This window comes from Muntiacus reevesi, chromosome 1 (genome assembly GCF_963930625.1).
Source record: "Muntiacus reevesi chromosome 1, mMunRee1.1, whole genome shotgun sequence".
Lineage (NCBI taxonomy): Eukaryota > Metazoa > Chordata > Mammalia > Artiodactyla > Cervidae > Muntiacus > Muntiacus reevesi.
Window position 1 is genome coordinate 10,342,834 of NC_089249.1, and position 27,512 is coordinate 10,370,345.

The 27,512-nt window shown below is 36.5% G+C and overlaps 1 protein-coding gene across 2 annotated transcripts in view; it reads left to right on the forward strand.

The window, feature by feature from the left end:
- Nucleotides 1-27,512, forward strand: part of SCYL2 (SCY1 like pseudokinase 2) — a 49,925-nt gene that overhangs the window by 16,699 nt on the left and 5,714 nt on the right. For both annotated transcript variants that reach the window (XM_065937524.1, XM_065937532.1), the window contains exons 3-15: nucleotides 1,247-1,404; nucleotides 3,815-3,959; nucleotides 5,692-5,841; nucleotides 7,351-7,572; nucleotides 7,990-8,106; nucleotides 8,696-8,821; nucleotides 13,105-13,281; nucleotides 14,865-14,987; nucleotides 19,082-19,195; nucleotides 20,183-20,315; nucleotides 24,220-24,338; nucleotides 25,855-25,955; nucleotides 27,351-27,417. In XM_065937524.1, the coding sequence (XP_065793596.1) occupies nucleotides 1,247-1,404; nucleotides 3,815-3,959; nucleotides 5,692-5,841; nucleotides 7,351-7,572; nucleotides 7,990-8,106; nucleotides 8,696-8,821; nucleotides 13,105-13,281; nucleotides 14,865-14,987; nucleotides 19,082-19,195; nucleotides 20,183-20,315; nucleotides 24,220-24,338; nucleotides 25,855-25,955; nucleotides 27,351-27,417 (1,752 nt within the window). The remainder of the gene's footprint in view (nucleotides 1-1,246; nucleotides 1,405-3,814; nucleotides 3,960-5,691; nucleotides 5,842-7,350; nucleotides 7,573-7,989; nucleotides 8,107-8,695; nucleotides 8,822-13,104; nucleotides 13,282-14,864; nucleotides 14,988-19,081; nucleotides 19,196-20,182; nucleotides 20,316-24,219; nucleotides 24,339-25,854; nucleotides 25,956-27,350; nucleotides 27,418-27,512) is intronic.

The window sequence follows — 27,512 nt, forward strand, 5'->3', positions numbered from 1 at the left end:
TGTAATGTCTAGTAGATAATTGCTGGGCTTAGAGTTTATTCTGCTATATTTCTCTTATAGCTTTGAAACTGATGTAGTCTTTTTACAGAATTAGCATATTTAAGATTAAAATGGTTATATAAACATAGATAGGATAGGAATTTTATACAGGTGGTACGTGTTACTGGAGGGGGTTGTATAGTGAAGTAGTAGAAGCAAGACGCAAACTAGAGATTAGGTGATAATCTATTCTGTTGAAAAGTTTTGAGGTACAGGCTAAGTTTTCTTTTAGAATATCAATATGAGGCCTAAAGTTTAGTTAACTAGTCACTACTTTGTTGACATTGGTTAATTTTAATTAACTGTTTGGACCAAAGAAAATATTTTAAGATAGATGATAACCTATTCTGATCTATGTAGAAATCTTTCATCTTTGACCTAAGACAATGAATGGATGCTTCAGAGAGTGTGTTGTTTCTTTTTCTTTATGAACTGTAGTGTTCTTCCTTCAGAGAGGTGAATCTGTAGGAGCTCAGAAGTCACATCTTTTTTTAAAGACTAAAAACATCTTGAAAAAATAAACATTTAAATTAGATGCATTTTAAAATGTGTTAGAACACTTACTAAAATAAGATTGTATGCATGAATAGTGAGGTAGGAGCTTGAACTTGTAGGTCATCTGTTTTTAGTTAAAATAATATTACATAATGTTCTTAGCTCCTGTTTGTTCTGTGTCTCAAAGTGATTGAAAGAGTTAATACTGTGTGTGTGTGTGTGTATGCCAGGCTAACTTATAAAGGCAGTATATGTGTGAGTGCTATTTAAAGTTCTCACTCAAATAGTTTCCTGGAAGCATATATCATGTTTTGTTGTTGTTTAGTCACTAAGTTGTGTCTGACTCTTTTGAGACCCCATGGACTGTTGCCTGCCAACCTCCTCTATCCATGGGATTTCCCAGGCAAGAATACTGGAGTGGGTTGTCATTTCCTTCTCCAGGGGGTCTTCCCAACCTAGGTATTAACCCGTGTCTCTTGTGTCTCTTGCATTGGCAGGTGAACTCTACCACTGCACCAACTGGGAAGCCTAAATCTTTTGTCTTTAAAAATATTTAAATTTAGTAATCGTGAAGAAACCAGCTCTTTGATATCAGAAAAGTATTACAATGGTGCTAAAATTTGCATAGCATTACGTGTTTGTACATAATCCATAGCTCAAATTTTATTACTTTTACATATTCTTGATTAAAATTACACATTTCTTTTATTAGGAAGTGGCTGTTTTTGTCTTTGATAAAAAGCTGATCGACAAATATCAAAAATTTGAAAAGGATCAAATCATCGATTCTCTAAAACGAGGAGTCCAACAGTTAACTCGACTACGACACCCTCGACTCCTTACTGTCCAGCATCCTTTAGAAGAATCCAGGTAAATTTTATGAAAATTTACATTAGAGACTTACTAAAAAAATAGTTTAAAAAAAAACCTTTATATTTACATTCTATCTATGCAACATACTTTCAGTGAATAATTTTTATAAACTTTGAGGGTTGAGTTCTTATGGATTAATTACTTCTTTAAAATTTACTTGCATGTGCTATGTATATATCTTTTTGAAGTATTAATAAGAGTTTTCCCTACATTTGCCATGAGTCTGTATTTGTTTATTCTATGCTCAAGACTACATTACTCCAAATGGAAGCTACAAGAGAAGTCCCTGCCTGAAAGAAGTGGTTCTTGTTAATTTACTAGAATTCATTGTGCCCTTTTCATTGATTCAATGTTCAGAGGTTGTTTTTATGTGTGTTCCAGGTAGTACTGTTCTGGGTGTTTTAACTTTTTACTAGGTCCTGTATGTCAGTCCATAGCCCTCAGTTACTCCACCATCTCTGACCCTGCAACTCCCCTTATGCTGATTTAAATATTGCAGAACTTGGGCTTTATTGGCATTCATGAAGAGAGATAATTCTGAGGTTACTTTAAGGCATTTTCATGGCTTGGTGTAAAAATTACAGTAGCATTGATGGAAATAGGAACACGTTATGGAAGAAAAAAGTAACTTCCAGTTTTTAATGACTTAATAATATGGAAATGACACTGGAATCATCCAAAAGAAATGTGCTATAGAATAGTAAGCCAGACAGAAGTTCAGAGTTGGTGATGTCTATGGAGGTGAATAACATAGTGGTAGTGAAAGTCGCTCAGTCGTGTCTGACTCTTTGTGACCCCATGGACTATACAGTCCATGAATTCTCCAGTCCAGAATACTAGAGTGGGTAACTGTTTCCTTCTCCAGGGGATCTTCCCAACCCAGGGATCAAACCCAGCTCTCCTACATTGCAGGTGGATTCTTTACCAGCTGAGCCTCCAGGGAAGCCCTAGTGACATAGAGGCAGTAATTAAAACCATGAAAAAATGAATTTCAGGAGCATGAGTCAAAAGAACAGAGTAGTAATGACAGAACTTGAAAAGGGAAAAGAAGGGCCAGGTAAAGAAACTGGAGGAGAAATGCCATACATGTTGTTTGGCAGGAGAAAAATTGGCAGTGTGTTACGGGAGCCAAATAAGGGAAGGACTCCCTAACACTGGAGACCACCTAATAAAAAGGAAAGACAGGCTGAGAAGGACCATTGCATTTGGCTAGGGAGAAGTTATTAGTGATACTCCATAATTTCAGTAGGATGGCAGTTTGGAAGCTAGAGAGGAACCCAGCAGGGAAGACATCATTATGTGAATCAAGTCCCATAGAGGTGTCAGGCGAGTGTATGCTTCTCGGTTCTGTCTCGTCACAACAAAGATTTGGGTCGACAGACATTAAAGGCCTCGGCAGGTCACAGCTCTCCAGTCTTGGACAGACCTTGTTAAAACTCTTAGACAAATCAGTGTTACAGCTCCATTTTACAGGAGAATCCAACCTCGAGGCGTGAGGGCATGCCGGCCCAAAAAGATAGAGAGAGAGAGAGAGAGAGAGAGAGAGAGATTGAGATTGAACCCGGGTCTCCCGCATTGTAGGCAGACGCTTTACCGTCTGAGCCTCACAGGGAATCTCCTGGTGGAGGTAGAAGATAATAAAGGTGACTTTCTTCAAAAGGTCCCATGCAGGCACTGCTACACTCAGTGCCCCCAGCCCTGCAGCAGGCCACTGCCGACCCACGCCTGCGCCAGAGACTCCTGGACACTGCCACCCACTCACCACCCAGAAACAGGACACCCCCCAGCCCCTGGCCAGCACTCAGCATGCATACCTCTCCTAGGAATGTGCAATGGTGGATAAGTACCGGAGCTTGCAAAGTACCAGAGCAGGCCCCACGGGATACCGTGTTTCCCAAAGCAAGAACAGAAAGGTGTTCACACTGTTTCTAGGTGCAAAATACAGTCTGAAAGATGCAAAAATAATGTGCCTTCCTAGGGCTCCAACAACTCACAAAGGTCTCAAGTGACATAATTCAGGGCCCCCCCACCCCCCGCAAGATATTTGTTCCCAATAGTGAAAAAAAGAAATGTGGCCGGCTTGTGTGAGCTCGAGCTATGTCCTGACTCCTCTTGCTCCAGAGGCATCTGGGAAGTCTGCAGTTTCCTTTGAGCATATTCTGAAAATTATAGCCTTAGAAATAAGGGTAATATAACAATATTCTAAATTAATTTATTGGTTTTCCATAAAGAATATCAATTATTCAAAAAGCGCAGTGGTAACTATCCAGTGTAATTCATACACAGAGCTTCCTGACTCTGCTTTGTTAGTCTAAGTATGTTATAGTAATGGTGAAAATGAATCTAAACTTGCCTGCCTTCTTGGTAGTTACATAGGACCATTCATACTTTTCTTTTTTTAAAACAGGGACTGCTTGGCATTTTGCACAGAACCAGTTTTTGCCAGTTTAGCCAATGTTCTGGGTAATTGGGAAAATCTACCTTCCCCTGTGTCCCCAGACATTAAGGATTATAAACTTTATGATGTAGAAACCAAATATGGTTTGCTTCAGGTATGTATTTTTATTCATTGTGTGGATGGAATATTTTCATTCAGAAGTATTTTTATAACCATTTCAAATTTAGCCATATAAACTGCTTTATGTAAACCTTTGCATCTTTAGTAATTTAAAAATCATTTCTATGTTCTAGAATTTCTCTACAGTTTATTTTTAGGCTTAAATTGTATTTTCAATGTATGAAACATAACATTAGTAACCTTTGGAGAAGAGCACTTGTTGGTTGGTGAGTGTGTGGTTCCTTTTTTCTTTCTTTGAGTTTTAAACCTTCAGAATGCATCTCTTAAATCCATTCCACTTTTGCTGATTTCCTTCCCCTACTTACTAAAATATCTTCAGCTTTATAGAGTAAATTTATACAGTAGATTCTTTGTTTTGGGGACAGAGATAATTTTGTTAATTATTTTTAACAGCTTTATTAAGGTATAATTAATTAGCATACAGTAAACACATATTTAAAAATACACAGCTATTAGGTTCCTAGGTAGAACCATCACTGCAGTCAAAATAATGTACGTATCCATGACCCTCCAGAGTTTCCTCATACCTATTGTAATCCTTACCTCTTGCTCCTTGCTACCTTTCTGTCTCTCATCCCAGGAAACCACTGACCTGCTTTCTGTCGCTATGAATCAGTTTGTATTTTCTAGAATTTTTTAAATGAAATCATACAATATATACTGTGTTTTTGGCTGGGCTTCTTTAAATCAATCAAATTATTTTGATATTCATTCATATAGTTGTGTGTATCAGTACTTCTTTTTATTGCTGAGTAGTGGTCCATAGAATGGCTATGCCATAGTTTGCTTGTCCATTCACCCGTTGACAGTCGTTTGGGTTGTTTACAGTTTTGGGCAATTGTGAATAAAGCTGCTATGAATATTCATGTACATGTTCTTGATGGACATTTAATTTCACTTCTCTTGGTTAATTACTAGGGAGTGGGATGACTAAATCAAACAGTATGTATATAGTTCTTCTTCTAAGAAAATGAAAAAGTGATTTTAGAAATGGTAATACCATTTTGCATTCCCATTGCAGTATATAAAAGTTACATATTTTTTAACATCTTTCCAAAACTTGGTATGGTTGTTCCTTTCAAATCCAGTCTTCACTTTTTGTTAACAAATAACCATGGTGATCTCAGGCACAAATATAAAATTATCAAATATTAATCCAAATTAAGAATGAGTGAATATCAGTTTGAAAACTGAGCACAATACTAAGAAAAATTTAATTTCAATGTGGAGTATAAGTATAAAAAATATTAAGAATTAGAATCAAATTTACGAATGTATTTCTTGATATTTCAGTTCAGTTCAGTTCAGTCACTCAGTTGTGTCCAACTCTTTGTGACCCCATGAATCGCAGCAAGCCAGGCCTCCCTGTCCATCACCAACTCCCAGAGTTTACTCCTGTCTGTTAACTCAGAAACCAGATTCTCTCACTTTTCACACTCAGGAACTGAGTAAATTTGGGACACAAAGTCTTTTCTTTTACTTTTGTGTATGTATAAAGGAACTTAAATAAGTAGTTGCTCTCTGTTTAGGGAGTTTTTGTTGCTAATTCTTAGACTGCTCTGGCAACTTTCTCTACACTTTTGCATTTATGAAATTTAATAACCTGACATGTACAAATTATTATTGGGAGAAGCAGCAAATTTGATTATTATGAGACATTTATTAATGTACTTGAATGTAAAAATATCTTTTATTCCCATTTACAGGTTTCTGAAGGATTGTCATTTTTGCACAGCAGTGTAAAAATGGTTCATGGAAATATTACACCTGAAAATATAATTTTGAATAAAAGTGGAGCCTGGAAAATAATGGGCTTTGATTTTTGTGTATCATCAACCAATCCTTCTGAACAAGAGGTAATAAAGGTTTTATTCTTCTAATTTTTTTTTAAAGCTCTGGAAATTTTTGAATTGCATCTGAAATAGATTAGAGAATTTGTATGTCAGGTGATGAGATGATTGGATGGCATCCCCAACTCAGTGGACGTGGGTTTGAGAGTAGATAGATCCTAGAGGACAGAGAAGCCTGTGCTTCAGTTGCTTAGTTGTGTCTAACTCTGTGACCCCGGGGACTGCACTGTGCCAGGCTCCTCCATCCATGGGATTTTCAGAAAAGAATACTGGAGTGGGTTGCCATTTCCTCCTCCGGGGGATCTTCCTGACCCAGGGATCGAACCTGCGTCTCTTATGTCTCCTACATTGGCAGGCAGATTCTTTACCACTGGTGTCACCTGGGAAGTCTGACAAATGTGTATAAATAGGCTTTTTGGTACTATGGTATGTTTAAATTTATAGCTTTATAGAAAATTTCTCATGTTCTTTGTACCTACAAATATTTAGTACACTTATTCCGCAGTAATGTTACTTGAGAAAAAGTGCTAGAGTTAAGCAGATTTGAGCACTTTTGGGTTAGATAGGTTTTTTTCCCCCTCAGAATGTCGGGTACAGGAACAAACATTGTGAATTTAGCAGTGTTTCCCCAACTTATTGAACCACAGAATCTTGTTTAGGGAGCATGATAGCAACAACAGCAGTGACAGTCATGGCTAATGTTTATTGAAGCTCTTTCTAAACACTACCTGTGTATTCACTTATTATCCTTGCAACAACTCGGTGAGGTATAGGAATAATACATATGAGCAAGTTAGACTCATAGAATGAACTAACCTGCTTTAAGTTTAGGCAGATGGTAAGCAGTAGAGCTAAGATTTGAACCCAGTTTTTCTGACTAAAAAGCACCTGTTACTTAGTGATTATGAAACCTACCTATTTATACTTAGGAAAACACTGCAACATTTCAAGTTTTTACTATGTAGTTGTTAAAGAAACCATGATTTGACCTACAATATATTTGTAATATAAGTAAACATTTTTAGGGGAAGCAGAAAGAATTAGTATTGGTTGAGATATACTATGGTTCAGGCATTGTGCTGGGCCTGTTTTTCATACATTTGTTTAATTTTACAACAGCCTTTTGAACCTATTAACTAAATCACATAGCTCATTAGTGAAAGAACAACGTTTTAAACAACTATAATCTACTTGAGCTCGTAAGTTTGAAGCCTGTATCAGAAAACAGGCTAGACCTTTCCATGTTCAAAATGCATCATATAGTATACAGATAATTTGTTTTCTGGAAGAGAGTGCCAGTAATCTCAAAGTTATAGGAGTTCTTATTCTCTGTCTTAGCTTGTTTCATGCATGTTGTAGTTTTGGGATTTGGGGAAATTTAGAATTGAAAGTGGTGGTGACATTCTTACTTGCATGACTGAGTATGAATTTAAAACTCAATTGTTAGTACTTGACAATAGTTTGCTTGAATTTGACATATTTAATCCATGTGATCATTTTTCTATCCTTTTATAGCCTAAGTTTCCATGTAAAGAATGGGACCCAAATTTACCATCGTTGTGTCTTCCAAATCCTGAATATTTGGCTCCTGAATATATACTTTCTGTGACCTGTGAAACAGCCAGTGATATGTACTCTTTAGGAACGGTCATGTTTGCTGTATTTAATAAAGGGAAACCTGTATTTGAAGTTAACAAGCAAGATATTTACAAGAGTTTCAGCAGACAATTGGATCAGGTATTTGCCTTTAAACATTTGCTTGCATTAAAAATGTATTAAGTGTTTCTTAGTTTTTTTTCCTAAAACATGTTCAGAAAATTCTCTACACTGGGAGGAGTGTCTCATATTTGTTCTCATAAAATCAACATAACAAAAGTAATTCTTAAGATTAATATTTGTTACTACAACTTGAATCATGGCATTTATTTACTAGAGTGAAAATTTAAATATGGCCTAAAATACTGGGCATTTTGCTTTAGGAATAGAGAATTTCAGGTATTAAAAGACATATTTTAGTTATCTTGCAACAGCAGTTAGTTCAATCTAAAAATACATTTAGTAAATTTCAAAAAGATTTAAATGGACTGTTCACAATATAAATGTATATCTTTTGAATATTTTATATTCATATTTAACATTATCACTCTTGAACAGTTGAGTCGTTTAGGATCTAGTTCACTTACAAATATACCTGAAGAAGTCCGTGAACATGTAAAACTACTGCTAAATGTAGCTCCAACTGTAAGACCAGATGCAGATCAAATGACAAAGGTGAGTATATATTAATTCCTGCCTTAGATGGAGGGACAAAGAATGAGTTAAAGTTGATTAAATACTTCTGAAGATTTACTATATAGTCCCCGGATAATGTCTATATTTGTGAATGTATTAAATATTCTGTGTCCTTTAATCTTAAGAATTAAACAATTTATGATATAAGTGCTCTGATATAAAGTTAAGATTTCAAAGAGACATGATAGTTACAGATGGGCATGCAGAAGTTCTAGACATGCTAAGAGTTCATAACCCTCTTAATTCACTCATATAAGCATGGATTTTAATAAGTGGTACTGTTCATGGCCTCATGATATTTTAGTTACTCTTTGAATATTTTACTGGTTATGTAAAGTTAATGTTATTGTGTAGCCAGTTCACAGATTCTGATTCTGAAAAATTGACTTCAAAAAGAGGAGTAATTTATTACTTCTTATTCTGATTTTTACAATTAGAATTTTCATTAAGTTGTCTTTAGCATTTTGCTAAATGTTTCTGACTATTGTTTTTTCACCATACTGTGTCAGTTTCACATATAAGAAGTATTTCAATATTTATCAAAATAATTTTACTTCTCTGTTTTTAGATTCCCTTCTTTGATGATGTTGGTGCAGTAACACTGCAATATTTTGATACGTTATTCCAAAGGGATAACCTTCAGAAGTCACAGTTTTTCAAAGGACTGCCAAAGGTTCTGCCAAAACTGCCTAAGGTTTGTTGTTGTTTTTTAAATAAATGGTCCCTTCTCTATGTTTCATTATATGCTGTCTTCCACTTGTTTGTAGAGAGGGGAGTTGTATGTACGGATTTTTGGCTGTGCTGGGTCTTGGTTGCTGCATGGGCTTTTCTCCAGTTGTGGCAAGCAGGGGCTACTCTCTAGTTGTGATGCACAGGTTTCCCATTGTGGGGGCTTCTCTTGTTACAGAGTACAGGCTCAATAGGTATGGTGCATGGGCTTAGTTGCTCTGCAGCATGTTGCTTTCTGCTTCAGGGATCGAACTCATTATTTCCTACCTTGGTAGGTGGGTTCTTTTCACTGGGGCCACCAGGGAAGCCTAAGGTTTGTTGTTGATCAGTTTGTTAGTAGTCGGGAGTTTAGTGTTTAAAATTTACTTTGACTTCACTATAATAACACTTCCCCCCAAAATGTAACTTGCCAAGGGTACATAAATGTCTAAAAGGCTACCGACTGAAGTCATGAAAGTTTAGTGGATCTTTTTTACATGGTGGAAAAATAATTAAATAGGATAAAAAAATTAGAAGAGTTCAGTTCAGATCAGTTCAGTAGCTCAATCGTGTCCGACTCTTTGCGACCCCATGAACCACAGCATGCCAGGCCTCCCTGTCCGTCACCAACTCCCAGAGTCTACCTAAACTCATGTCCGTTGAATTGGTGATGCCATCTAACCATCTCATCCTCTGTCATCCCCTTCTCCTCCTGCCTTCAATCTTTCCCAGCATCAGGGTCTTTTCAAATCAGGTAGCCAAAATATTGGAGTTTCAGCTTCAACATCAGTCCTTCCAATGAACACCCAGGACTGATTTCCTTTAGAATGGACTGGTTGGATCTCCTTGCAGTCCAAGAGACTCTCAAGGGTCTTCTCCAACAGCACAGTTCAAAAGCATCAATTCTTTGGTGCTCAGCTTTCTTCACAGTCCAACTCTCACATCCATACATGACCACTGGAAAAACGATAGCCTTGACTAGATGGACCTTTGTTGACAAAGTAATGTCGCTACTTTTTAATATGCTGTCTAGGTTGGTCATAACTTTCCTTCCAAGGAGTAAGCGTCTTTTAATTTCATGGCTGCAGTCTCCATCTGCAGTGATTTTGGAGCGCAGAAAAATAAAGTCTGACGCTGTTTTCACTGATTCCCCTTCTATTTCCCATGAAGTGATGGGACTGGATGCCATGATCTTAGTTTTCTGAATATTGAGCTTTAAGCCAGCTTTTTCACTCTCCTCTTTCACTCTCATCAAGAGGCTCTTTAGTTCTTCTTCACTTTCTGCCATGAGGGTGGTGTCATCTGCATATCTGAGGTTATTGATATTCCTCCCGGAAATCTTGATTCCAGCTTGTGCTTCATCCAGCCCAGCATTTCTCAAGATGTACTCTGCATGTAAATTAAATTAGCAGGGTGACAATATACAGTCTTGACATACTCCTTTTCCTATTTGGAACGAGTCTGTTGTTCAATGTCCAGTTCTAACTGTTGCTTCCTGACCTGCATACAGGTTTCTCAAGAGGCAGGTCAGGTGGTCTGGTATTCCCATCTCTTTCAAAATTTTCCAGTTTATTGTGATCCACACAGTCAAAGGCTTTGGCATAGTCAATAAAGCAGAAGTAGATGTTTTTCTGGAACTCTCTTGCTTTTCCAATGATCCAATGAATGTTGGCAATTTGATCTCTGGTTCCTCTGCCTTTTCTAAAACCAGATTTAACATCTGGAAGTTCACGATTCACATACTGGTTAAGCCTGGCTTGGAGAATTTTGAGCATTACTTTACTAGCGTGTGAGATGAGTGCAGTTGTGTGGTAGTTTGAGCATTCTTTGGCATTGCCTTTCTTTGGGATTGGAATGAAAACTGACCTTTTCCAGTCCTGTGGCCAGTGGTGAGTTTTCCAAATCTGCTGGCATATTGAGTGCAGCACTTTCACAGCATCGTCTCTTAGGATTTGAAATAGCTCAGCTGGAATTCCATCACCTCCACTACCTTTGTTCATAGTGATGCTTCCTAAGGACCACTTGACTTCCCATTCCAGGATGTCTGCCTCTAGGTGAGTGATCACACCATTGTGATTATCTGGGTCGTGAAGATCTTTTTTGTACAGTTCTTCTGTGTATTCTTGCCACCTCTTCTTAATATCATCTGCTTCTGTTAGGTCCGTACCATTTCTGTCCTTTATCGAACCCATCTTTACATGAAATGTTCCCTTGGTGTCTCTAATTTTCTTGAAGAGATCTCTAGTCTTTCCCATTCTATTGTTTTCCTTTATTTCTTTGCATTGATCGCTGAGGAAGGCTTTCTTATCTCTCCTGGCTATTCTTTGGTACTCTTTATTCAAATGGGTATATCTTTCCTTTTCTCCTTTGCTTTTGGCTTCTGTTCTTTTCACAGCTATTTGTAAGTCCTCCTCAGACAGCCATTTTGCTTTCTTGCATTTCTTTTTCTTGGGGATGGTCTTGAACCCTGTCTTCTGTACAGTGTCACCAGCCTCCGTCAATAGTTCATTAGGCACTCTGTCTATCAGATCTAGTCCCTTAAATCTATTTCTCATTTCCACTGTATCATCATAAGGGATTTCCCCACTTTCCTCAATTTAAGTCTGTATTTGGCAATAAGGAGTTCATGATCTGAGCCATAGTCAGCTCCCGGTCTTGTTTTTGCTGACTGTGTAGAGCTTCTCTATCTTTGGCTGCAGAGAATATAATCAGTCTGATTTCAGTGTTGACCATCTGGTGATGTCCATGTGTAGAGTCTTCTCTTGTGTTTTTGGAAGAGGGTGTTTGCTATGACCAGTGCGTTCTCTTGGCAAAACTCTATTAGCCTTTACCCTGCTTCATTCTGTACTCCAAGGCCAAATTTGTTTGTTACTCCAGGTAGTTCTTGACTTCCTACTTTTGCATTCCAGGCCCCTATAAAGAAAAGGACATCTTTTAGGGGTGTTAGTTCTAAAAGGTCTTGTAGGTCTTCATAGAACCGTTCAGCTTCTTCAGTGTTACTGGTCACGGTATAGACTTGGATTACTGTGATATTGAATGGTTTGCCTTGGCAATGAACAGAGATCATTCTGTCGTTTTGGGGATTGCCTCCAAGTACTGCAGTTCGGACTCTTTTGCTGACTGTAATGGCTACTCCATTTCTTCTAAGGGATTCCTGCCCACAGTAGTAGATATAATGGTCATCTGAGTTAAATTCACCCATTCCAGTCCATTTTAGTTCGCTGATTCCTAGAATGTCGACATTCACTCTTGCCTGTTTGACCACTTCCAATTTGCCTTGATTGATGGACCTAACATTCTAGGTTCCTACGCAATATTGCTCTTATAGCATCGGAACTTGTTTCTATCACCAGTCACATCCACAGCTGGGTATTGTTTTTGCTTTGGCTCCATCCCTTCATTCTTTCTATAGTTATTTCTCCACTGATCTCCAGTAGCATATTGGGCACCTACCACCCTGGGGAGTTCATCTTTCAGTGTTCTATCTTTTTGCCTTTTTATACTGTTCATAGGGTTCTCAAGGCAAGAATACTGAAGTGGTTTGCTATCTTCTTCTCCAGTGGACCACATTCTGTCAGCACTTGGACATTAAACATCAGAAGAGAAGTTGTAAACTGTCATGGAAATCACTGTCTCACTAACAGTTAAGGGGTTACTTCAGTATGATACTAGTCTCTCCAGTTCCTCTACTCTTCCTTCCTGTCTTAGTAAATTGTGAGGATAACATGGTCTAAAAATATTAATGAATGCTAAAAAAGCCACTATCTGGAAAACTAGTTAATTCCTTTGTAAAAATAATTCCAGTGTTTAATCTATCAGATACTCATTGGTTATATACTGTTTGTGTAGCCCTTTACCCAGACGCCCTGGAGAATAAATGGGAAACAAAATATTGTCCTTGTTTTCAAGGCCCTTTTAGTAAATGTAGATGGAGTTAACATGCATGAAACAATAATTTACAATATGGGATATGAATCATAAGTAATGAAGAAATTAAGAGGAGAACTATATTAATGAAGACTAATTAGGAAAGATTTCCTAAAGAGTGACCATATATCCCCCTTTCTCTGTAATGTTCCCAGGTTATGTCTTTTGTCCTGGCATAATTAGCAATAGTAATATTTTATTCTCAAAAGTGTCCCAGTTTCAACTATCAATTATATAGTCACTTTACCCAAAAGGATTGGAGGTGTTAGACGCTTAACTTCAATGTTAATACTAAAGACCTGATACAAAGATTAATTTTAAGAAAACATTTTTGCCTTTCAGCGTGTGATTGTGCAGAGAATTTTGCCTTGTTTGACTTCAGAATTTGTAAACCCTGACATGGTACCTTTTGTTTTGCCCAATGTTCTACTCATTGCTGAAGAATGTACCAAAGAAGAATATGTTAAGTTAATTCTACCTGAACTTGGGCCTGTCTTTAAACAGCAGGAGCCAATCCAGGTATGTATGTAGATTTTTTTTCCTGTTTATCTGCGGTTATTTAGTGGTCTTAGTCAATGATAACTATCACTGAAAACAAAAGGAATGGATATCTGGCTTTTTAAAAATTGAGGTAAATATGAGAGATTTGCTTTTCCAATAGTCAGAAGCTATTTTTCATATGCTTGAAGTGAACCATTCCTAAAGTTAATAGTTGAACTTTGCAAGTAAATGTCTATAGCTGTCAACAAGTTACTATCTCAGCTAAATTGTAGTGAGGTTTTACATGTGTTATATTATTCCCATTGGCCTTACTGAAAGTTACAGGTTTAGTAAAATAAATATTTTCTCCTTCACTTTTAAATATTTGTTTTTCTGCTTTGTTATTGAATCTTTAATTTGTATATGGTTTGTGTCAGTTCCCTTTATTTTATTGATAATAAATAGTTTCACTAGAAGAGGGAAAATGCTTCCAGCACCATGGGAGTAATATGTGTATTGTTAAGAGAAAATTTAATTAGAGTCTGATATAGACTCTATTAAAATATTTATTCCCCAGATTCAAGGTGCACTTGGATTTAAGGGAGCAGTAGGGTCCCAAACTTCAATTAGAATCTGGCCACCTTCATCTCCTTGGACAAGTCATTACTCTCTTATAGCTTCTATTTTGGTCATTTCTGAAGTGAAAGGAGTTGTTGAAATTAATTGAAATTTTCTCGCACATGGTAAATATTACTAAGTTTCTGATACTACATGGCAGTAGCTTATTGGTAAACTGTTGATTACCTAATTTAACGGTTTAATGACAGGATGTTTGTGGTCCCTCCCTTGAAAGGAGGGAAACAGAAGGAAGTCTGTGGTAGTCAGGCAAGAGTTCCTCTGCCTGAGAAAGGGGCAGGTGAGGGAACTGTAGGGTTTGAAGCAGAGTTCTCCAAACATGGTCAACTTGTCAGGAAGAAAAGCAGTGGGGTTGCATGTCCACCAACTTGTTCGTCAGACAGGAGCCTAAGGGGTCTATCCTCTGAGCACTTATTTGCCTTCATTCTTTGCATTTTCCCCCCTTACTAGTCTAGCTAAAAATCCCTTCTAGTCTGCATAAATAGAAGGGATGGTTTGTTCCTGTAACTTAGCTATATGATGGCAGACAAATGATCAGGGACAACTGAAGATGTTTCTCTCTAGAATTTTTCCTGACAGTCGTTTTCATTTCTGTACCTTTTCTTGTTTTGACCTTCATAGAAGCCAAGTGATAGAATTACTTCTTTGAGACGTCTGACTTTGCTGCCCCCAGACTTTTGTTTTTTACCCAGTAGCTTTCTAGATAGTTGGTACTTGTGGGTGAGTGATGTATTACTGAAGATATGTGAGAGTTAGGAAATTAGCTTTTATTTAAATATTTAAACCAAGAGCAGATGTTAAATATTGTGCTTCTAGAAACATAAGAGACTTGATTTATATGTTTTTGTCTTCCATGCCTTCAGGCTAGCAACATGGTAAGTGTCAAAATACATAACTTATTCTTTTGAAGCAACTTTAAATTTTGGCATATGTAAAGTGACATAAAAATTCTAGACTTTGATACATTGTTCCCCTTGTATACACAGATTTTATTAATCTTCCTCCAAAAAATGGATCTGCTACTAACCAAAACTCCTCCTGACGAGATAAAGAACAGTGTCCTGCCAATGGTTTACAGAGCCCTAGAGGCTCCCTCCATTCAGATCCAGGTATAATATTCAATTTTTTTCTTTTAATGATGATTTTGATTAGTAAAGCAAAAAAAGAAGTAAAGTACCTTTTAAGTTTGTCATAAAATTTTTATATAAAGCTCAATAATACATATTATTGAGTTCGTGAATTTTATTATGTACTTTTAAAGTATATCCACTCCTAACTAATTTGAAGAATCAATTGATGAATACCAGTATTAATAAAGTAAAATGATTTATTGTTGTTTTTACTTGTCAGAAATGTACTATTCTGGAAGGTTTGATTTATTGTAGTTTGGATCGCTATATACCTTCTGCTAAATGAGTAATTACCATATGAATGGAAATGGCAAACGTGTGTGTGCCTTTTTCTTATGAAAGCGCTAAGCAGGCGCTCCCCATACTCGTGATTTTTCATGCTTGGTAACTCAGCCTTCTCTTCAGAAATGTTGCTTTTGAATTGAAGTTAATTTGTATAGCAGGTAGGTAGAAAAGCAGATAATAATTTAGTGTGAGCATCCCTAATGCATGAAAAGTCATGCATTCATGTTACAGAGTGCTTTAAAACATTGCATACTTTGCCAAACTTCTGCTTCATCGCATACTGTGCCAAATGTTCTTTGCTACTAAAATTTTGGTTCTGTGGATTATCTGAAAAAAAAAGTTTGGATTGCTATTAAAAGTATAATTTAGTTTGAGCTTTTTTCTTCTGTACTGTGGAAGGAACCATCTCACTGGATAAAAAGTTTCATATTTAAAAGTTTATACTCTCTTTGCCAGTGTAGAGATTCTAGTAAAGAAAAAACAGAAGTTTAATTTTTATAAGTTGGTGACCTAGCTTTTTTTTTTAATGTGAATCTAATACCATACCTATATGGTCACTTTTTTGATTCACTTCAGTCTTTATCTGAGGTCTTTTATATTATTCAAAGTTGCAAAGTTGATTTTAAAATTTTTCCTTATAACATCATTTCTTACTTCCTTTGTCCAAATGACATGGAATGATTGGGAAAGGTGTACTTCAGTTCAGTTCAGTTGCTCAGTCGTGTCTGACTCTTTGCGACCCCATGAACCGCAGCACGCCAGACCTCCCTGTCCATCACCAACTCCCAGAGTCTACTCAAACCCATGTCCATTGAGTCGGTAATGCCATCCAACCGTCTCATCCTCTGTCATCCTCTTCTCCTCCTGCCTTCAGTCTTTCCCAGCATCAGGGTCTTTTCCAATGAGTCAGCTCTTTGCATCAGGTGGTCAAAGTACTGGAGTTTCAGCTTCAGCATCAGTCCTTCCAGTGAACACCCAGGACTGATCTCCTTTAGGATGGACTGGTTGGATCTCCTTGCAGTCTAAGAGACTCTCAGGAGTCTTCTCCAACACCACAGTTCAAAAGCATCAATTCTTCAGCCCTCAGCTTGCTTTATAGTCCAACTCTTACCTCCATACATGACCACTGGAAAAACCATAGCCTTGACTAGACGGACCTTTGTTGACAAAGCAGTGTCTCTGCTTTTTAATATGCTATCTAGGTTGGTCATAACTTTCCTTCCAAGGAGTAAGCGTCTTTTAATTTCATGGCTGCAGTCTCCATCTGCAGTGATTTTGGAGCCCAGAAAATTAAAGTCAGCCATTGTTTCCACTGTTTCCCCATCTATTTCCCATGAAATGATGGAACTGGATGCCATGATCTTAGTTTTCTGAATGTTGAGCTTTAAGCCAGCTTTTTTACTCTACTATTACTTTTTGGCACTTTCCAAAGGAATTGTGAATTATAGCCTGAAACATTCCCACAGGCCCTATGTAGCCAACTTGATTATATAGTCAGCGAGATTAGGGAGGAAAGGGAAGGTAAAGTGACGTAAAGTCATTTTTCTTCATAAAGTGAAGTCGCTCAGTTGTGTCCAACTCCGCGACCCCATGGACTGTAGCCTACCAGGCTCCTCCGTCCATGGGATTTTCCAGGCAAGAATACTGGAATGGGTTGCCATATCCTTCTCCAGAGGATCTTCCCCACCCAGGGATCGAACCCAGGTCTCCTGCATTGTAAGCAGACGCTTTACTGTCTGAGCCACCAGGCAAGTCTTTTCTTCTTAAGGGGGTTAGTTCGGCAAATAAGTTATCAGCCAATATTTTACTAAAATAATTAATATAGAATTCAAATGGACCTGTGCAACTTTGCCAGGTTTTAGACACCAGCATTTCTGATGTCATTTCAGTAGAAGTGTTTAGTCACCAGTCCAATTAACTAGTATCAGCATTGCTTGGTAAGAGTCTGATGAAGTTAAAACCTGTCTAAGCTTTGGGAGAGGGAGTAAGAGCATGAAACAAAAATCCTTTCCTCATGCCTCTTACAAGTAAGAATGCTAGGAAGCAACTTGTGAAATTCATTTTTGGAGTGGTATTTTTAAAGTGAAGTTTAATTGGAACTATGAACATTAAGAGGCTAAAGAGAGTTTAGAAAAACATTTGGAAAATTAAAAGATGGTTTAGAAAAGTTAGGATCATTAGAAGCATTGATAAATGAGAACCAGTTTTTAAAATTATTTACCTTTAAAATTACATGGAGAACTTGTGTTCATTCTCCCCTCCCCACCACTGATTATAGAGAAAATAGAACATAAAAGGCAGAAGTTGCTGCAAACACACTAATTGGACTTCCTTTTATTTTTTCAGTTCCCTGTTCTTAGGTCTCCTCGTATGGAGAGAGCTCTCCCCTCCTTTAGCTAGGTGATTTAGACATTTACCTCTTTATAACCTACTCCTAGATTGTATGGCTTAGTGCATATATGGCGTGTTCAGTCCAGTCTGTCTCAAATGAATTAAAGACTGAACTTTACTCTTCCCCTCTGGTAACAGGAGCACAGTGCCTCACTGACTGCCCAGCCTTGCTCCTTCTCCTCTACCAACTGTGGAAAAATAGTCCCTTAAATATAGTTTGTATTTCTTATCTTCAAATTATGTCACCTGATTAATTATTATACTTCTGAATGTGTATTAATATTAACTCTCTTCTTTCTGTCTGCCTTTTGGAAATCTGGGAATAAGTTTAAGTAGATAAAATATTTGCCAAAATTCTGATATCAGATTCTTAGTGATTAATTCATTTCTATCTAACTACAAATAAGTATATCTTTGTTTGCCAGATAGCATCAGTAACTCCTCTGATACACATTTATACCTCCATTTTCTTCAGTAATCTCTTTTGTGTTTTCCTACAAGAATCATTCTGCCTCATAAGATATCTGAGATGTGGGTTCTGCAGCCAGTTTTTTTCTCAAGCCATTTCCTGTTCTTTTTCTTATCTCATTTAATCCTTCATCATCCTTCCTTTCCTCTATTATATTCAGAGTTCCCAGTTCCAATCATTTACACTGTGGCATAGCATTAGTTAACAAGAATGTTTTAAATGACTTTTCCTATTTCTATCCATTATATTTGCTTTGGTTTCAGATTTTAGAAATATTTGAAAATATCAATATAAAGAAAATTTAAATCCTCTCTCAGAGGTGCCCATAGTTCAGTTAACATTTCCAGATATATCCTTCCAGTTCTTTTTCCTAAGTCTGTAGACAAATACATGTTTCAAAAATTGGAATGATATAATAGTGTCTTATTACATTTATCCTTGATATTATTAAACAGTCTTTGAATGTATATTTTTAAATGTTTGTGTTATATTCCATCATATGGATATTGTAACAGCTAAGAAATTCATTATTTAGGAGGAATAGTTTTACATGTATTGGTATAATATTTGATTTTTCTCTCGTGAGAGATAGCAAAACTTAAATGTTACTTCCTTTTTTTAAGATGTTCCTATTTTAAAAATTAAATGAATTGTGTTTTCAGAGAAAGAAATTAGGAATGTTATCAGGAGATTTTGGTATATATGCTAGTTGTATGACATAGCATGAATTTGAGTGAGGTCTTCTGAGCCTGTTTTCTCATCTGTAAAGTAGAAAATTGATAAGTATTTTTTTTTCAAATAGCCATTGTAAGGATCAAATGATAGATAAGAGTTTATTTCAAACTATGTGACAAAATTAACCATGCAAATACAAAATGCTTTTTAATACATGTTTCTCTGAGATTGATCCAATTTATTTTATTAATAGGAACTCTGTCTAAACATCATTCCAACCTTTGCAAATCTTATAGACTATCCATCCATGAAAAATGCTTTGATACCAAGAATTAAGAATGCATGTCTGCAAACATCTTCCCTTGCTGTAAGTAATTACATATTTTTATTTGTCTCTCACTTCTCATTGGCTTAGTAATTTTCTTATTGTTTAGTAATCTTTTTACAGTTTGTTCATATATTTCATCCTGACTCTAAGTAACCTATAAATAGCACAGTGAAAGTGAACAATAGCTATAGTTTGCCTAGATATATAATTTTATAGTATTCCATCCCTGACATTACTCCCTGTCTGTTAGTGCTTCTATAGAAAATTTGAGTAATTTTTTTCTTAATCCTCTTTTGCTTTAAGCCACAATTTATTTTTTTTAACCACCTAAATTGTTTTCTGTTTTTTTTAGTTTACGTTAAAAAAATAGTTTTATTGATACTATGATCCTGATTCAAAGTATTCTATCTTAACAAATTGTAGCGAAGAAAGTAGGGTGTGAAATATTTATCAAACTAGTCAAGAGACTATAGATAAAATTTTGATAAAAGAGCTCCAGGTAAATTAACACCAGGTAAATACCAGGTGTTAGTGACTATATTAAAAATATATTTAGAAATATAAAACTTCAGGTAAGGCAGATAGAATTTCCACATATTGTTAAAATATTTAAGAATGACTTGAACATGAATTAGAGAAAAGTACTAGAGGCCCAGTAAAATTAATCATTTGATGGGAGAATGTAGTCCTTTTTATAGTTCAGATGACCTCAAGAAAATATTCTTAGCAAGCAAATATATAGTAAAGCTTCTCAAATCCTAATTACTTTATTTAGAATGACATGATTAAAATCATTCTTTGCCTTTAGCTACTTAGTATCCTAGTAAAGCAATCATAAATTTTCTGAAACAAATCAGGGGAATTTATAAATATGTGAATTTTCTACATTAATAAAGGATGAGAGCTTTTAACTTTTCTTTCATTTTTGGGATTTTAACATATATGAAGATTATACTCATGCTTAAAATATTTTGGTCTAGCTTGTGAAGACTTTAAATGACTAATTCAGTTTACCTCTTTTAATAGGTACGTGTAAATTCATTAGTGTGCTTAGGAAAGATTTTGGAATACTTGGATAAATGGTTTGTACTTGATGATATTCTACCCTTCTTACAACAAATTCCATCCAAGGAACCTGCGGTCCTCATGGGAATTTTAGGTAGCTGAAAACTTAATGTCATTTGATGCTACTTTACTGTTTTATAATCATGCAAGTAAACTTCTCAGTCTGTAAAACCATTTTGCTCTCTTTTCATGTATATAGCATTCAGTAACTGAAGAATGATGGTGTAAATGCCATGATATAACTCTTCTCTCTGTTAATTTTAGCAAAAGTGGTAGTACCTGACATTTACAAAGGGATAAAAACATTTGGGAATCCCAGCTTCACAAATGTCATGATAGCATGTAGTTTTCCCTCTAAAAATGATACTAAATAAGAGAGGCAAACAAAGCCACTTGAAATGCTGATACCAATCATAATAGTAATACCTAATGTTTATTTGTTACCCGATTTATAAGAGGCACTCTGCTAAGTCTTTTCTGCATTATCTTATTTTGTCCTCTCTAAAATCTAATGAGATTTGGTACTTTTATTTCTGTTTTACAATAAGGACGTGAGGTTTAGATAAATGAAGTAAGTTATTCAAGATTATACAGCTAAAAAGTGGTAGAGTTGGCTCTTAATTTAGATATGTTTAAATATGAACCCAGGGCTTCCATGGTGGCCCACTGGTAAAGAACCCACCTGCCAATACAGGAGACATGGGTTCAGTCTCTGGGTCGGGAAGGTTCCTTGGAGAGGGAAATGGCAACCCGCTCCAGTATTCTTGCCTGGGAAATCCCATGGACAGAGGAGCCTGGTGGGCTACAGCCCATGGGGTCACAAAACAGTTGAAGACAATTCACCAACTAAGCAGCAACAACAAAACACGAGCATATGCTTTTCAGCGCTAAGCGTGGTAAAGCGTTATGAGCCTTATAGCACCTTCTAGTCTGCCAGCCTGCTAATTATAAATCACTCTATTAAAAACTCTGAAATTGTTTATGAGTAGGTGAAGTCCAACCTGGGAATGCTGGGGTCTGCTATACTGTTAGCGGTAGAATCACATAGACATTAGCAAGTTACTAAACTTGAAGTTCTGTGTTAATTTTGAAGAAAATCTATGTTATTCAGCCATGTATCTGAAATGCCTACTATAGAGGCTGATTTATAGAAAATCCTCAGTAAATATTTATAGGAATGGTCAGTAAGTAATCTGTTGTGGACCTCTATAGACACAGAATTTTTGTGATACATTATGAAACTTTTGAGCCCAAGGAAATTAGTCTTCTTGACAAGGAGTTTGACACAGTGAAAAGAGCCCTAACCCCAATTCTGGCTGTGCCAGTTCCTGGATTGACTTTGAAAAGTTTCTTTATCTGTCACATAAGGGTAAAATAATATCATTATAGGAGTTTTGTGAGAATTCAGTGAGACCAACTGAAGGGAAAGTAATGAGCATAGTGTTCTGCAAACAAGCATTTAGTGGGCATACAGAGTTCTTTGAGTATGTAAGTGAAGTGTGCATTAACTGGAGAATAATAGGTGGTGTGTTCTAAAGCTTTAGATTATATACAAAACTCTTACTCCATGAAAGCATACAGAGATTCAGGAGCAGATGTGCTCAGTTTACCAAATGAAGGCTTTGTGAAATAGGTATAACAGCAGGGTCTTGAAAGTTGAATAAATATGAAAGACAACAGTGAAGGATTGTGTGGAGTTAAATTATTAAAGTTCAGAGATGTTGAGTCTGATTGGTTAAAGTGAATAAAGGTATAGGACCTATCCTTAGACACTTTTAAGTTTGAGTGAGTAGTCTGAAATATATATTTATTTGTGTTCAGAATACAGACATTTCTGTAGCCTTACTGCTACACTGTAAGAACTATACCTGATTCGAATAGGCTTTTACTGGACTATCGTTGTTGTTCGTTTGCTCAGCCCTGTCTGACTCTTTGCGGCCCATGGACAGCAGCACACCAGGCTTCCTGTCCTTCAGCATCTCCTGGACCTTGCTCAACCTCATGTCCATTGAGTTGGTGATGCCATCCAACCATCTTGTCCTCTGTTGTCCCCTTCTCCTCCTGCCTTCAATCTTTAGCAGCATCAGGGTCTTTTCTAATGAGGCAGCTCTTCGTGTTAGGTGGCCAAAGTATTGGAGCTTCAGCTTCAGCATCAGTCCTTCCAATGAATATTCAGGATTGATTTCCTTTAGGATAGACTGGTTTGATCTTCTTGCTCTTCAAGGGACTCTTTAGAGTCTTTTGCAATATCACAGTTCAAAAGCATCAATTCTTCAGCACTCAGCCATCTTTATGTCCAACTCTCACATCCATACATTACTACGGGAAAAACCATAGCTTTGACTAAATGGACCTTTGTTGGCAAAGTAATGTCTCTGCTTTTTAATACACTGTGTAGATTTGTCATAGCTTTCCTTCTAAGGAGCAAGTGTCTTTTAATTTCATGGCTGCAGTCACCATCTGCAGTGATTTTGGAGCCCCCCAAAATAAAGTCTGTCACTGTTTGCTTTGTTTCCCTATCTTTGCCATGAAATGATGGGACCAGATGCCATGATCTGCCTTTTTTGAATGTTGAGTTTTAAGCCAGCTTTTTCACTCTCCTCTTTCACCTTCATCAGGACGCTCTTTAGTTCTTCTTTGCTTTCTGCTACAAGGGTGGTCTCATCTGCCTAGCAGAGTTTATTGAAATTTCTCCCAGCAATCCTGATCCCAGCTTGTGCTTCATCCAGCCTGGCATTTCACATGATTGTACTCTGCACAGAAGTTAAATGAGCAGGGTAACAATATACAGCCTTGACATACTCTTTTCCCAATTTTGAACCAGTCTGTTGTTCCATGTCCAGTTCTGACTGTTGCTTCTTGACCTGGATGCAGATTTCTCAGGAGGCAGGTAGTCAGTCGGTCTGGTATTCCTATCTCTTGAAGAATTTTCCACAGTTTATTGTAATCCACACAGTCAAAGGCTTTAGCATAGTTAATGAAGCAGAAGTATTTTTTCTGGAATTCTCTTGCTTTTTCTGTGATCCAACGGATGTTGGCAATTTGATCTCTGGTTCCTCTGCCTTTTCTAAATCCAGTTTGAACATCTAGAAGTTCTCAGTTCACGTACTGTTGAAGCCTATCTTGGAGAATTTTAAGCATTACTTTGCTAGCCTGTGGAATGAGTGCAATGGTGTGGTAGTTTGAACATTCTCTGGCATTGCTCTTCTTGGGATTCTTCTTGGGATTGGAATGAAAACTGACCTTTTCCAGCCCTGTGGCCACTGCTGAGTTTTCCACATTTGCTGGCATATTGAGTGCAGCACTTTCACAGCATTGTCTTGTAGGATTTGAAATAACTCAGCTGGAATTCCATCACCTCCACTAGTTTTGTTTTTAGTAATTCTTCCAAAGGCCCACTTGACTTTGCACTCCCAAGATGTCTGGCTCTAGGTGAGTGAAACACCATCATGGTTATCTGGGTCATTAAGGTCTTTTTTATAGTTCTTCTATGTATTCTTTTCACCTCTTCTTAATATCTTCTGCTTCTGTGAAGTCCATACCATTTCTGTCCTTTATTGTGCCCATCTTTGCATGAAATGTTCCCTTGGTGTCTCTAATTTTCTTGAAGCGATCTCTAGTCTTTCCCATTCTATTGTTTTCCTCTATTTCTTTGCATTGTTCACTTAGGAAGGCTTTCTTATCTCTCCTTACTATTCTCTGAAATTCTGCATTCAGATGGGTATATCTACCAAAAAAAAAATACAGGCTTTTACAATTACACTGTTTTAAGCCAAAGAATATGGGATGAGTGTGTCGTGGTATGTTAAATCTAAACTGACAGTAAAGCTGAAATCATTCTGATACATATGTAGGAACATTCTTCTTCAAAGCATTGATAAGGAAAAATTTGTAACTGTACTGATGATCAAGAGATTTTATATAGCTACATTGTTTTTCTGATTTCTATTAATTTTGTAGTATTGAATTATAACATTTATTCTTTTTTTTAAAATCAGGTATTTACAAATGTACATTTACCCATAAGAAGTTGGGAATCACCAAAGAGCAGCTGGCTGGAAAAGTATTGCCTCATCTGATTCCCCTGAGTATTGAAAACAATCTTAATCTCAATCAGGTAGGAATATTTTTGTGCTTTATTCTGCTTACTCTTTTATCGGCATTGAATGTATAAATATATTACATATAAACATTGGTAAAACAAGGAAAAATGTGTTGAAGGAGGTATATGAAGAAAGTGCTTTTTGCATTCAAAGTAAGGAGTATGTGAGTTAGAAAGAGGGATTATTGAAAGCCTTGTTCCGTCATTCAGTTAAGTTGCTCAGTCGTGTCCAACCCTTTGCGACCCTATGAACTGCAGCACGCCAGGTTTCCCTGTCCGTCACCAACTCTGGAACTTGCTCAAACTCAGGTCCATTGAGTCATCCAACCATCTCGTCCTCTGTTGTCCACTTCCTCTCCTGCTTTCAGTCTTTCCCAGCATCAAGAGTCTTTTCCAGTGAGTCAGTTCTTCACATCAGGTGGCCAAAAAGTATTGGAGTTTCAGCTTCAACATCAGTCCTTCCAATGAATATTCAGGACTGATTTCCTTTAGGATGCACTGGTTTTATTTCCTTGCAGTCCACAGGACTCTAAAAAGTCTTCTCCAACACCACAGTTCAAAAACATCAATTCTTCGGCTCTCAGCTTTCTTTATGGTCCAACTCTTACATTTGTATATGACTACTGGATTTGGGGAGGGAAGAAAGTAGTTTCTAGAGTCTTCCTGTAATATGTGGTATTACTGAAATAAGTTGTTTCTGAAGTACCATAAAAATTATTTAACTAAATTTAAAAAAAAAACTTGAGCTATGTTTAGACATTGAGTTGGGCATTCTTATAAACTTCAATTATTTGAAAGTTAGATTATATATATCTAATATTTCTACTAGCTTTTTAGAAAACAAGATTTATTTTAGCCAAACATGTCATTTTTATAATGATCTGGATAAAGAGTAATTTTTTATGCATCGTTAAACAGATTGTGGGCTTCCCAGGTGGTGCTAATGGTAAAGAACCCATCTGCCAGGCAGGAGATAGAAGAGATGTGGGTTTAATCCCTAGGCTGGGAAGGTGCCCTGAAGGAGGGCATGGGAACCCACTGCAGTATTTTTGCCTGTTGAATTCCATGGACAGAGGAGCTGGCGAGCTGCAGTCTGTGGGGCTGCAGAGTGTCGGACTCGACTGAAGCAGCTTAGCATGCACACACGCACGCACGCAGATTGTGTTCAGATATGCACATAGTAGGTGGTCAGTTTTGGGTTAGTCTAAAAAAATCAATGTGTAATAATTGGTGGAGTTGAATTTATTTAAGACTGCTGAGTAATGGTAGCTGTTAGACAGCTCAGAATATAAAACTTATTCGGTGACATGTTTTCTGGAACTTAAAATATCACCAGTGTACAAAGATAGTATAAAAGCTTGCTATGATATTCTGAGCTAAAATATGTATAATCTATTCTTGTGTCATCAGATCTATGGATCATATTCTGGTAAAAATAGAGAATATTATGAATAACTTGTTGAATTTTTTATTAGATTACTTTGTTGCTCACTTGAAACATTATAACTATATCAATTTCTTCTTATACCAGTTCAATTCTTTCATTTCCGTCATAAAAGAGATGCTTAATAGATTGGAGTCAGAACATAAGACTAAACTGGAGCAACTTCATATAATGCAAGAACAGCAGAAGTAAGTAGGTTGAATATTAATTGCACATGGTCCAGGAGTGACATTAAAGTTATGTCATGGTTGATTTCCTAGAATATGGATGAGAAAAATTGAAGGATTTCAATTTGACTATATGTATGTAAAGCATGTAAAAAATTTTCAGATTAAGTTAAACTGAGTTTAAATAGAATGTTGTTGAAAATCTGATGTTACTTCTAAATACAAAAGCATAACATGATATAATCTTAATGTTTTCTCTACATAATGAAAATTCTGTTTCTGAGAAAAATCTCTTGTCATATTAGCCACCAGCATTGTAAAGTCAGGGTGCTGATCACCAAGAGCACCACTTAAAAGTTTTTTTCAAATCTATGAAATATTGGTGTTTTGATTTCTCCCTTTCTCTTTTATCTAACCTTTGAAACATTTACAGAGAATTCATTCCATGTGTAGTACCACAGCATCCACCTCTTTTTTGTGTGTGTCTTAGAGGATTTTCTAAATTATTTGCAAAATATTAGTATACAAAGAATGAGGGGAAAGATGAAAATTATTCAATAGAAAATGCCAGTTTTATGATTAAATCTTCACTATATTCTTTGCTCCAAAGAAAAACACATGAGTTTAGAATGCCCATTAATATTTAATCCTGAGCCAAAGACATCTGAAAATCAGTAAAATTGATACTAGTCACGAGCCAGATCCTCCAAAAGAAGCTTTTTTGGTCTTGCTCCAGTGTAAGATAAAGGCTTTATGAAAGTAAATACACAAGATGTAGAATGACATGAAGTAGGCATTTGTATATGCTAAATATTCTGTGAGATATATACATCTGTACATACCGTGTGTGTGTGTGTGTGTATATATATATATGCTGTTAATGGATTGACTTATGTTGGCATAGGAACCCTGCAAATCTTTAAAAATTACAACAGAGAAATTTTCTATCCAGTGTTTATATTTGATGAACCTTCTTTTTTTTCCTTCCTATCTAAATAAATCTTACCTGTTTTTCAAGGCACAGATCTTGCCTACGTCTTTCATTCAGTGATTATAGAATTTTTTGTTAGAAGCTTAGATTCTGAACTTAAGTTCCCATATTGAATCTTGTCTCTCAGTAAGCTCTGAACTCTCATAATGGTAGGAACCATCCTTGCATGATTTTATGACACCCTGAGTAAATTCACCAGTCAATCTAAAAATGTTTAGTTTTTAAGACTTGTATACAAATGTTACTTGTAGGGGCAGGCAGACACTAACAGTAGTAAATAATGAAAAAGATTATGACTCTCCTTAATGAAGTTGCAGTTTGTTTAGGTTGTAATAAATTCTATGGGTGAAGTATTTTTAGGACAGGTATTTTAAAAACATTTCTTTTTATAACTTTGTCATAACTCATCTCTTTCTTTCTTACAGATCTTTGGATATAGGAAATCAAATGAATGCTTCTGAGGAGACAAAAGTTACAAATGTTGGGTCTCAGGTAAGAAGATATTTAGGTTATCCTAATCTTGGGGGGGAAAAAGTGCTTGACAGTGTGCTCCATTTCAGAAGCGTCTGATCTTTAAGTAGTCAAGT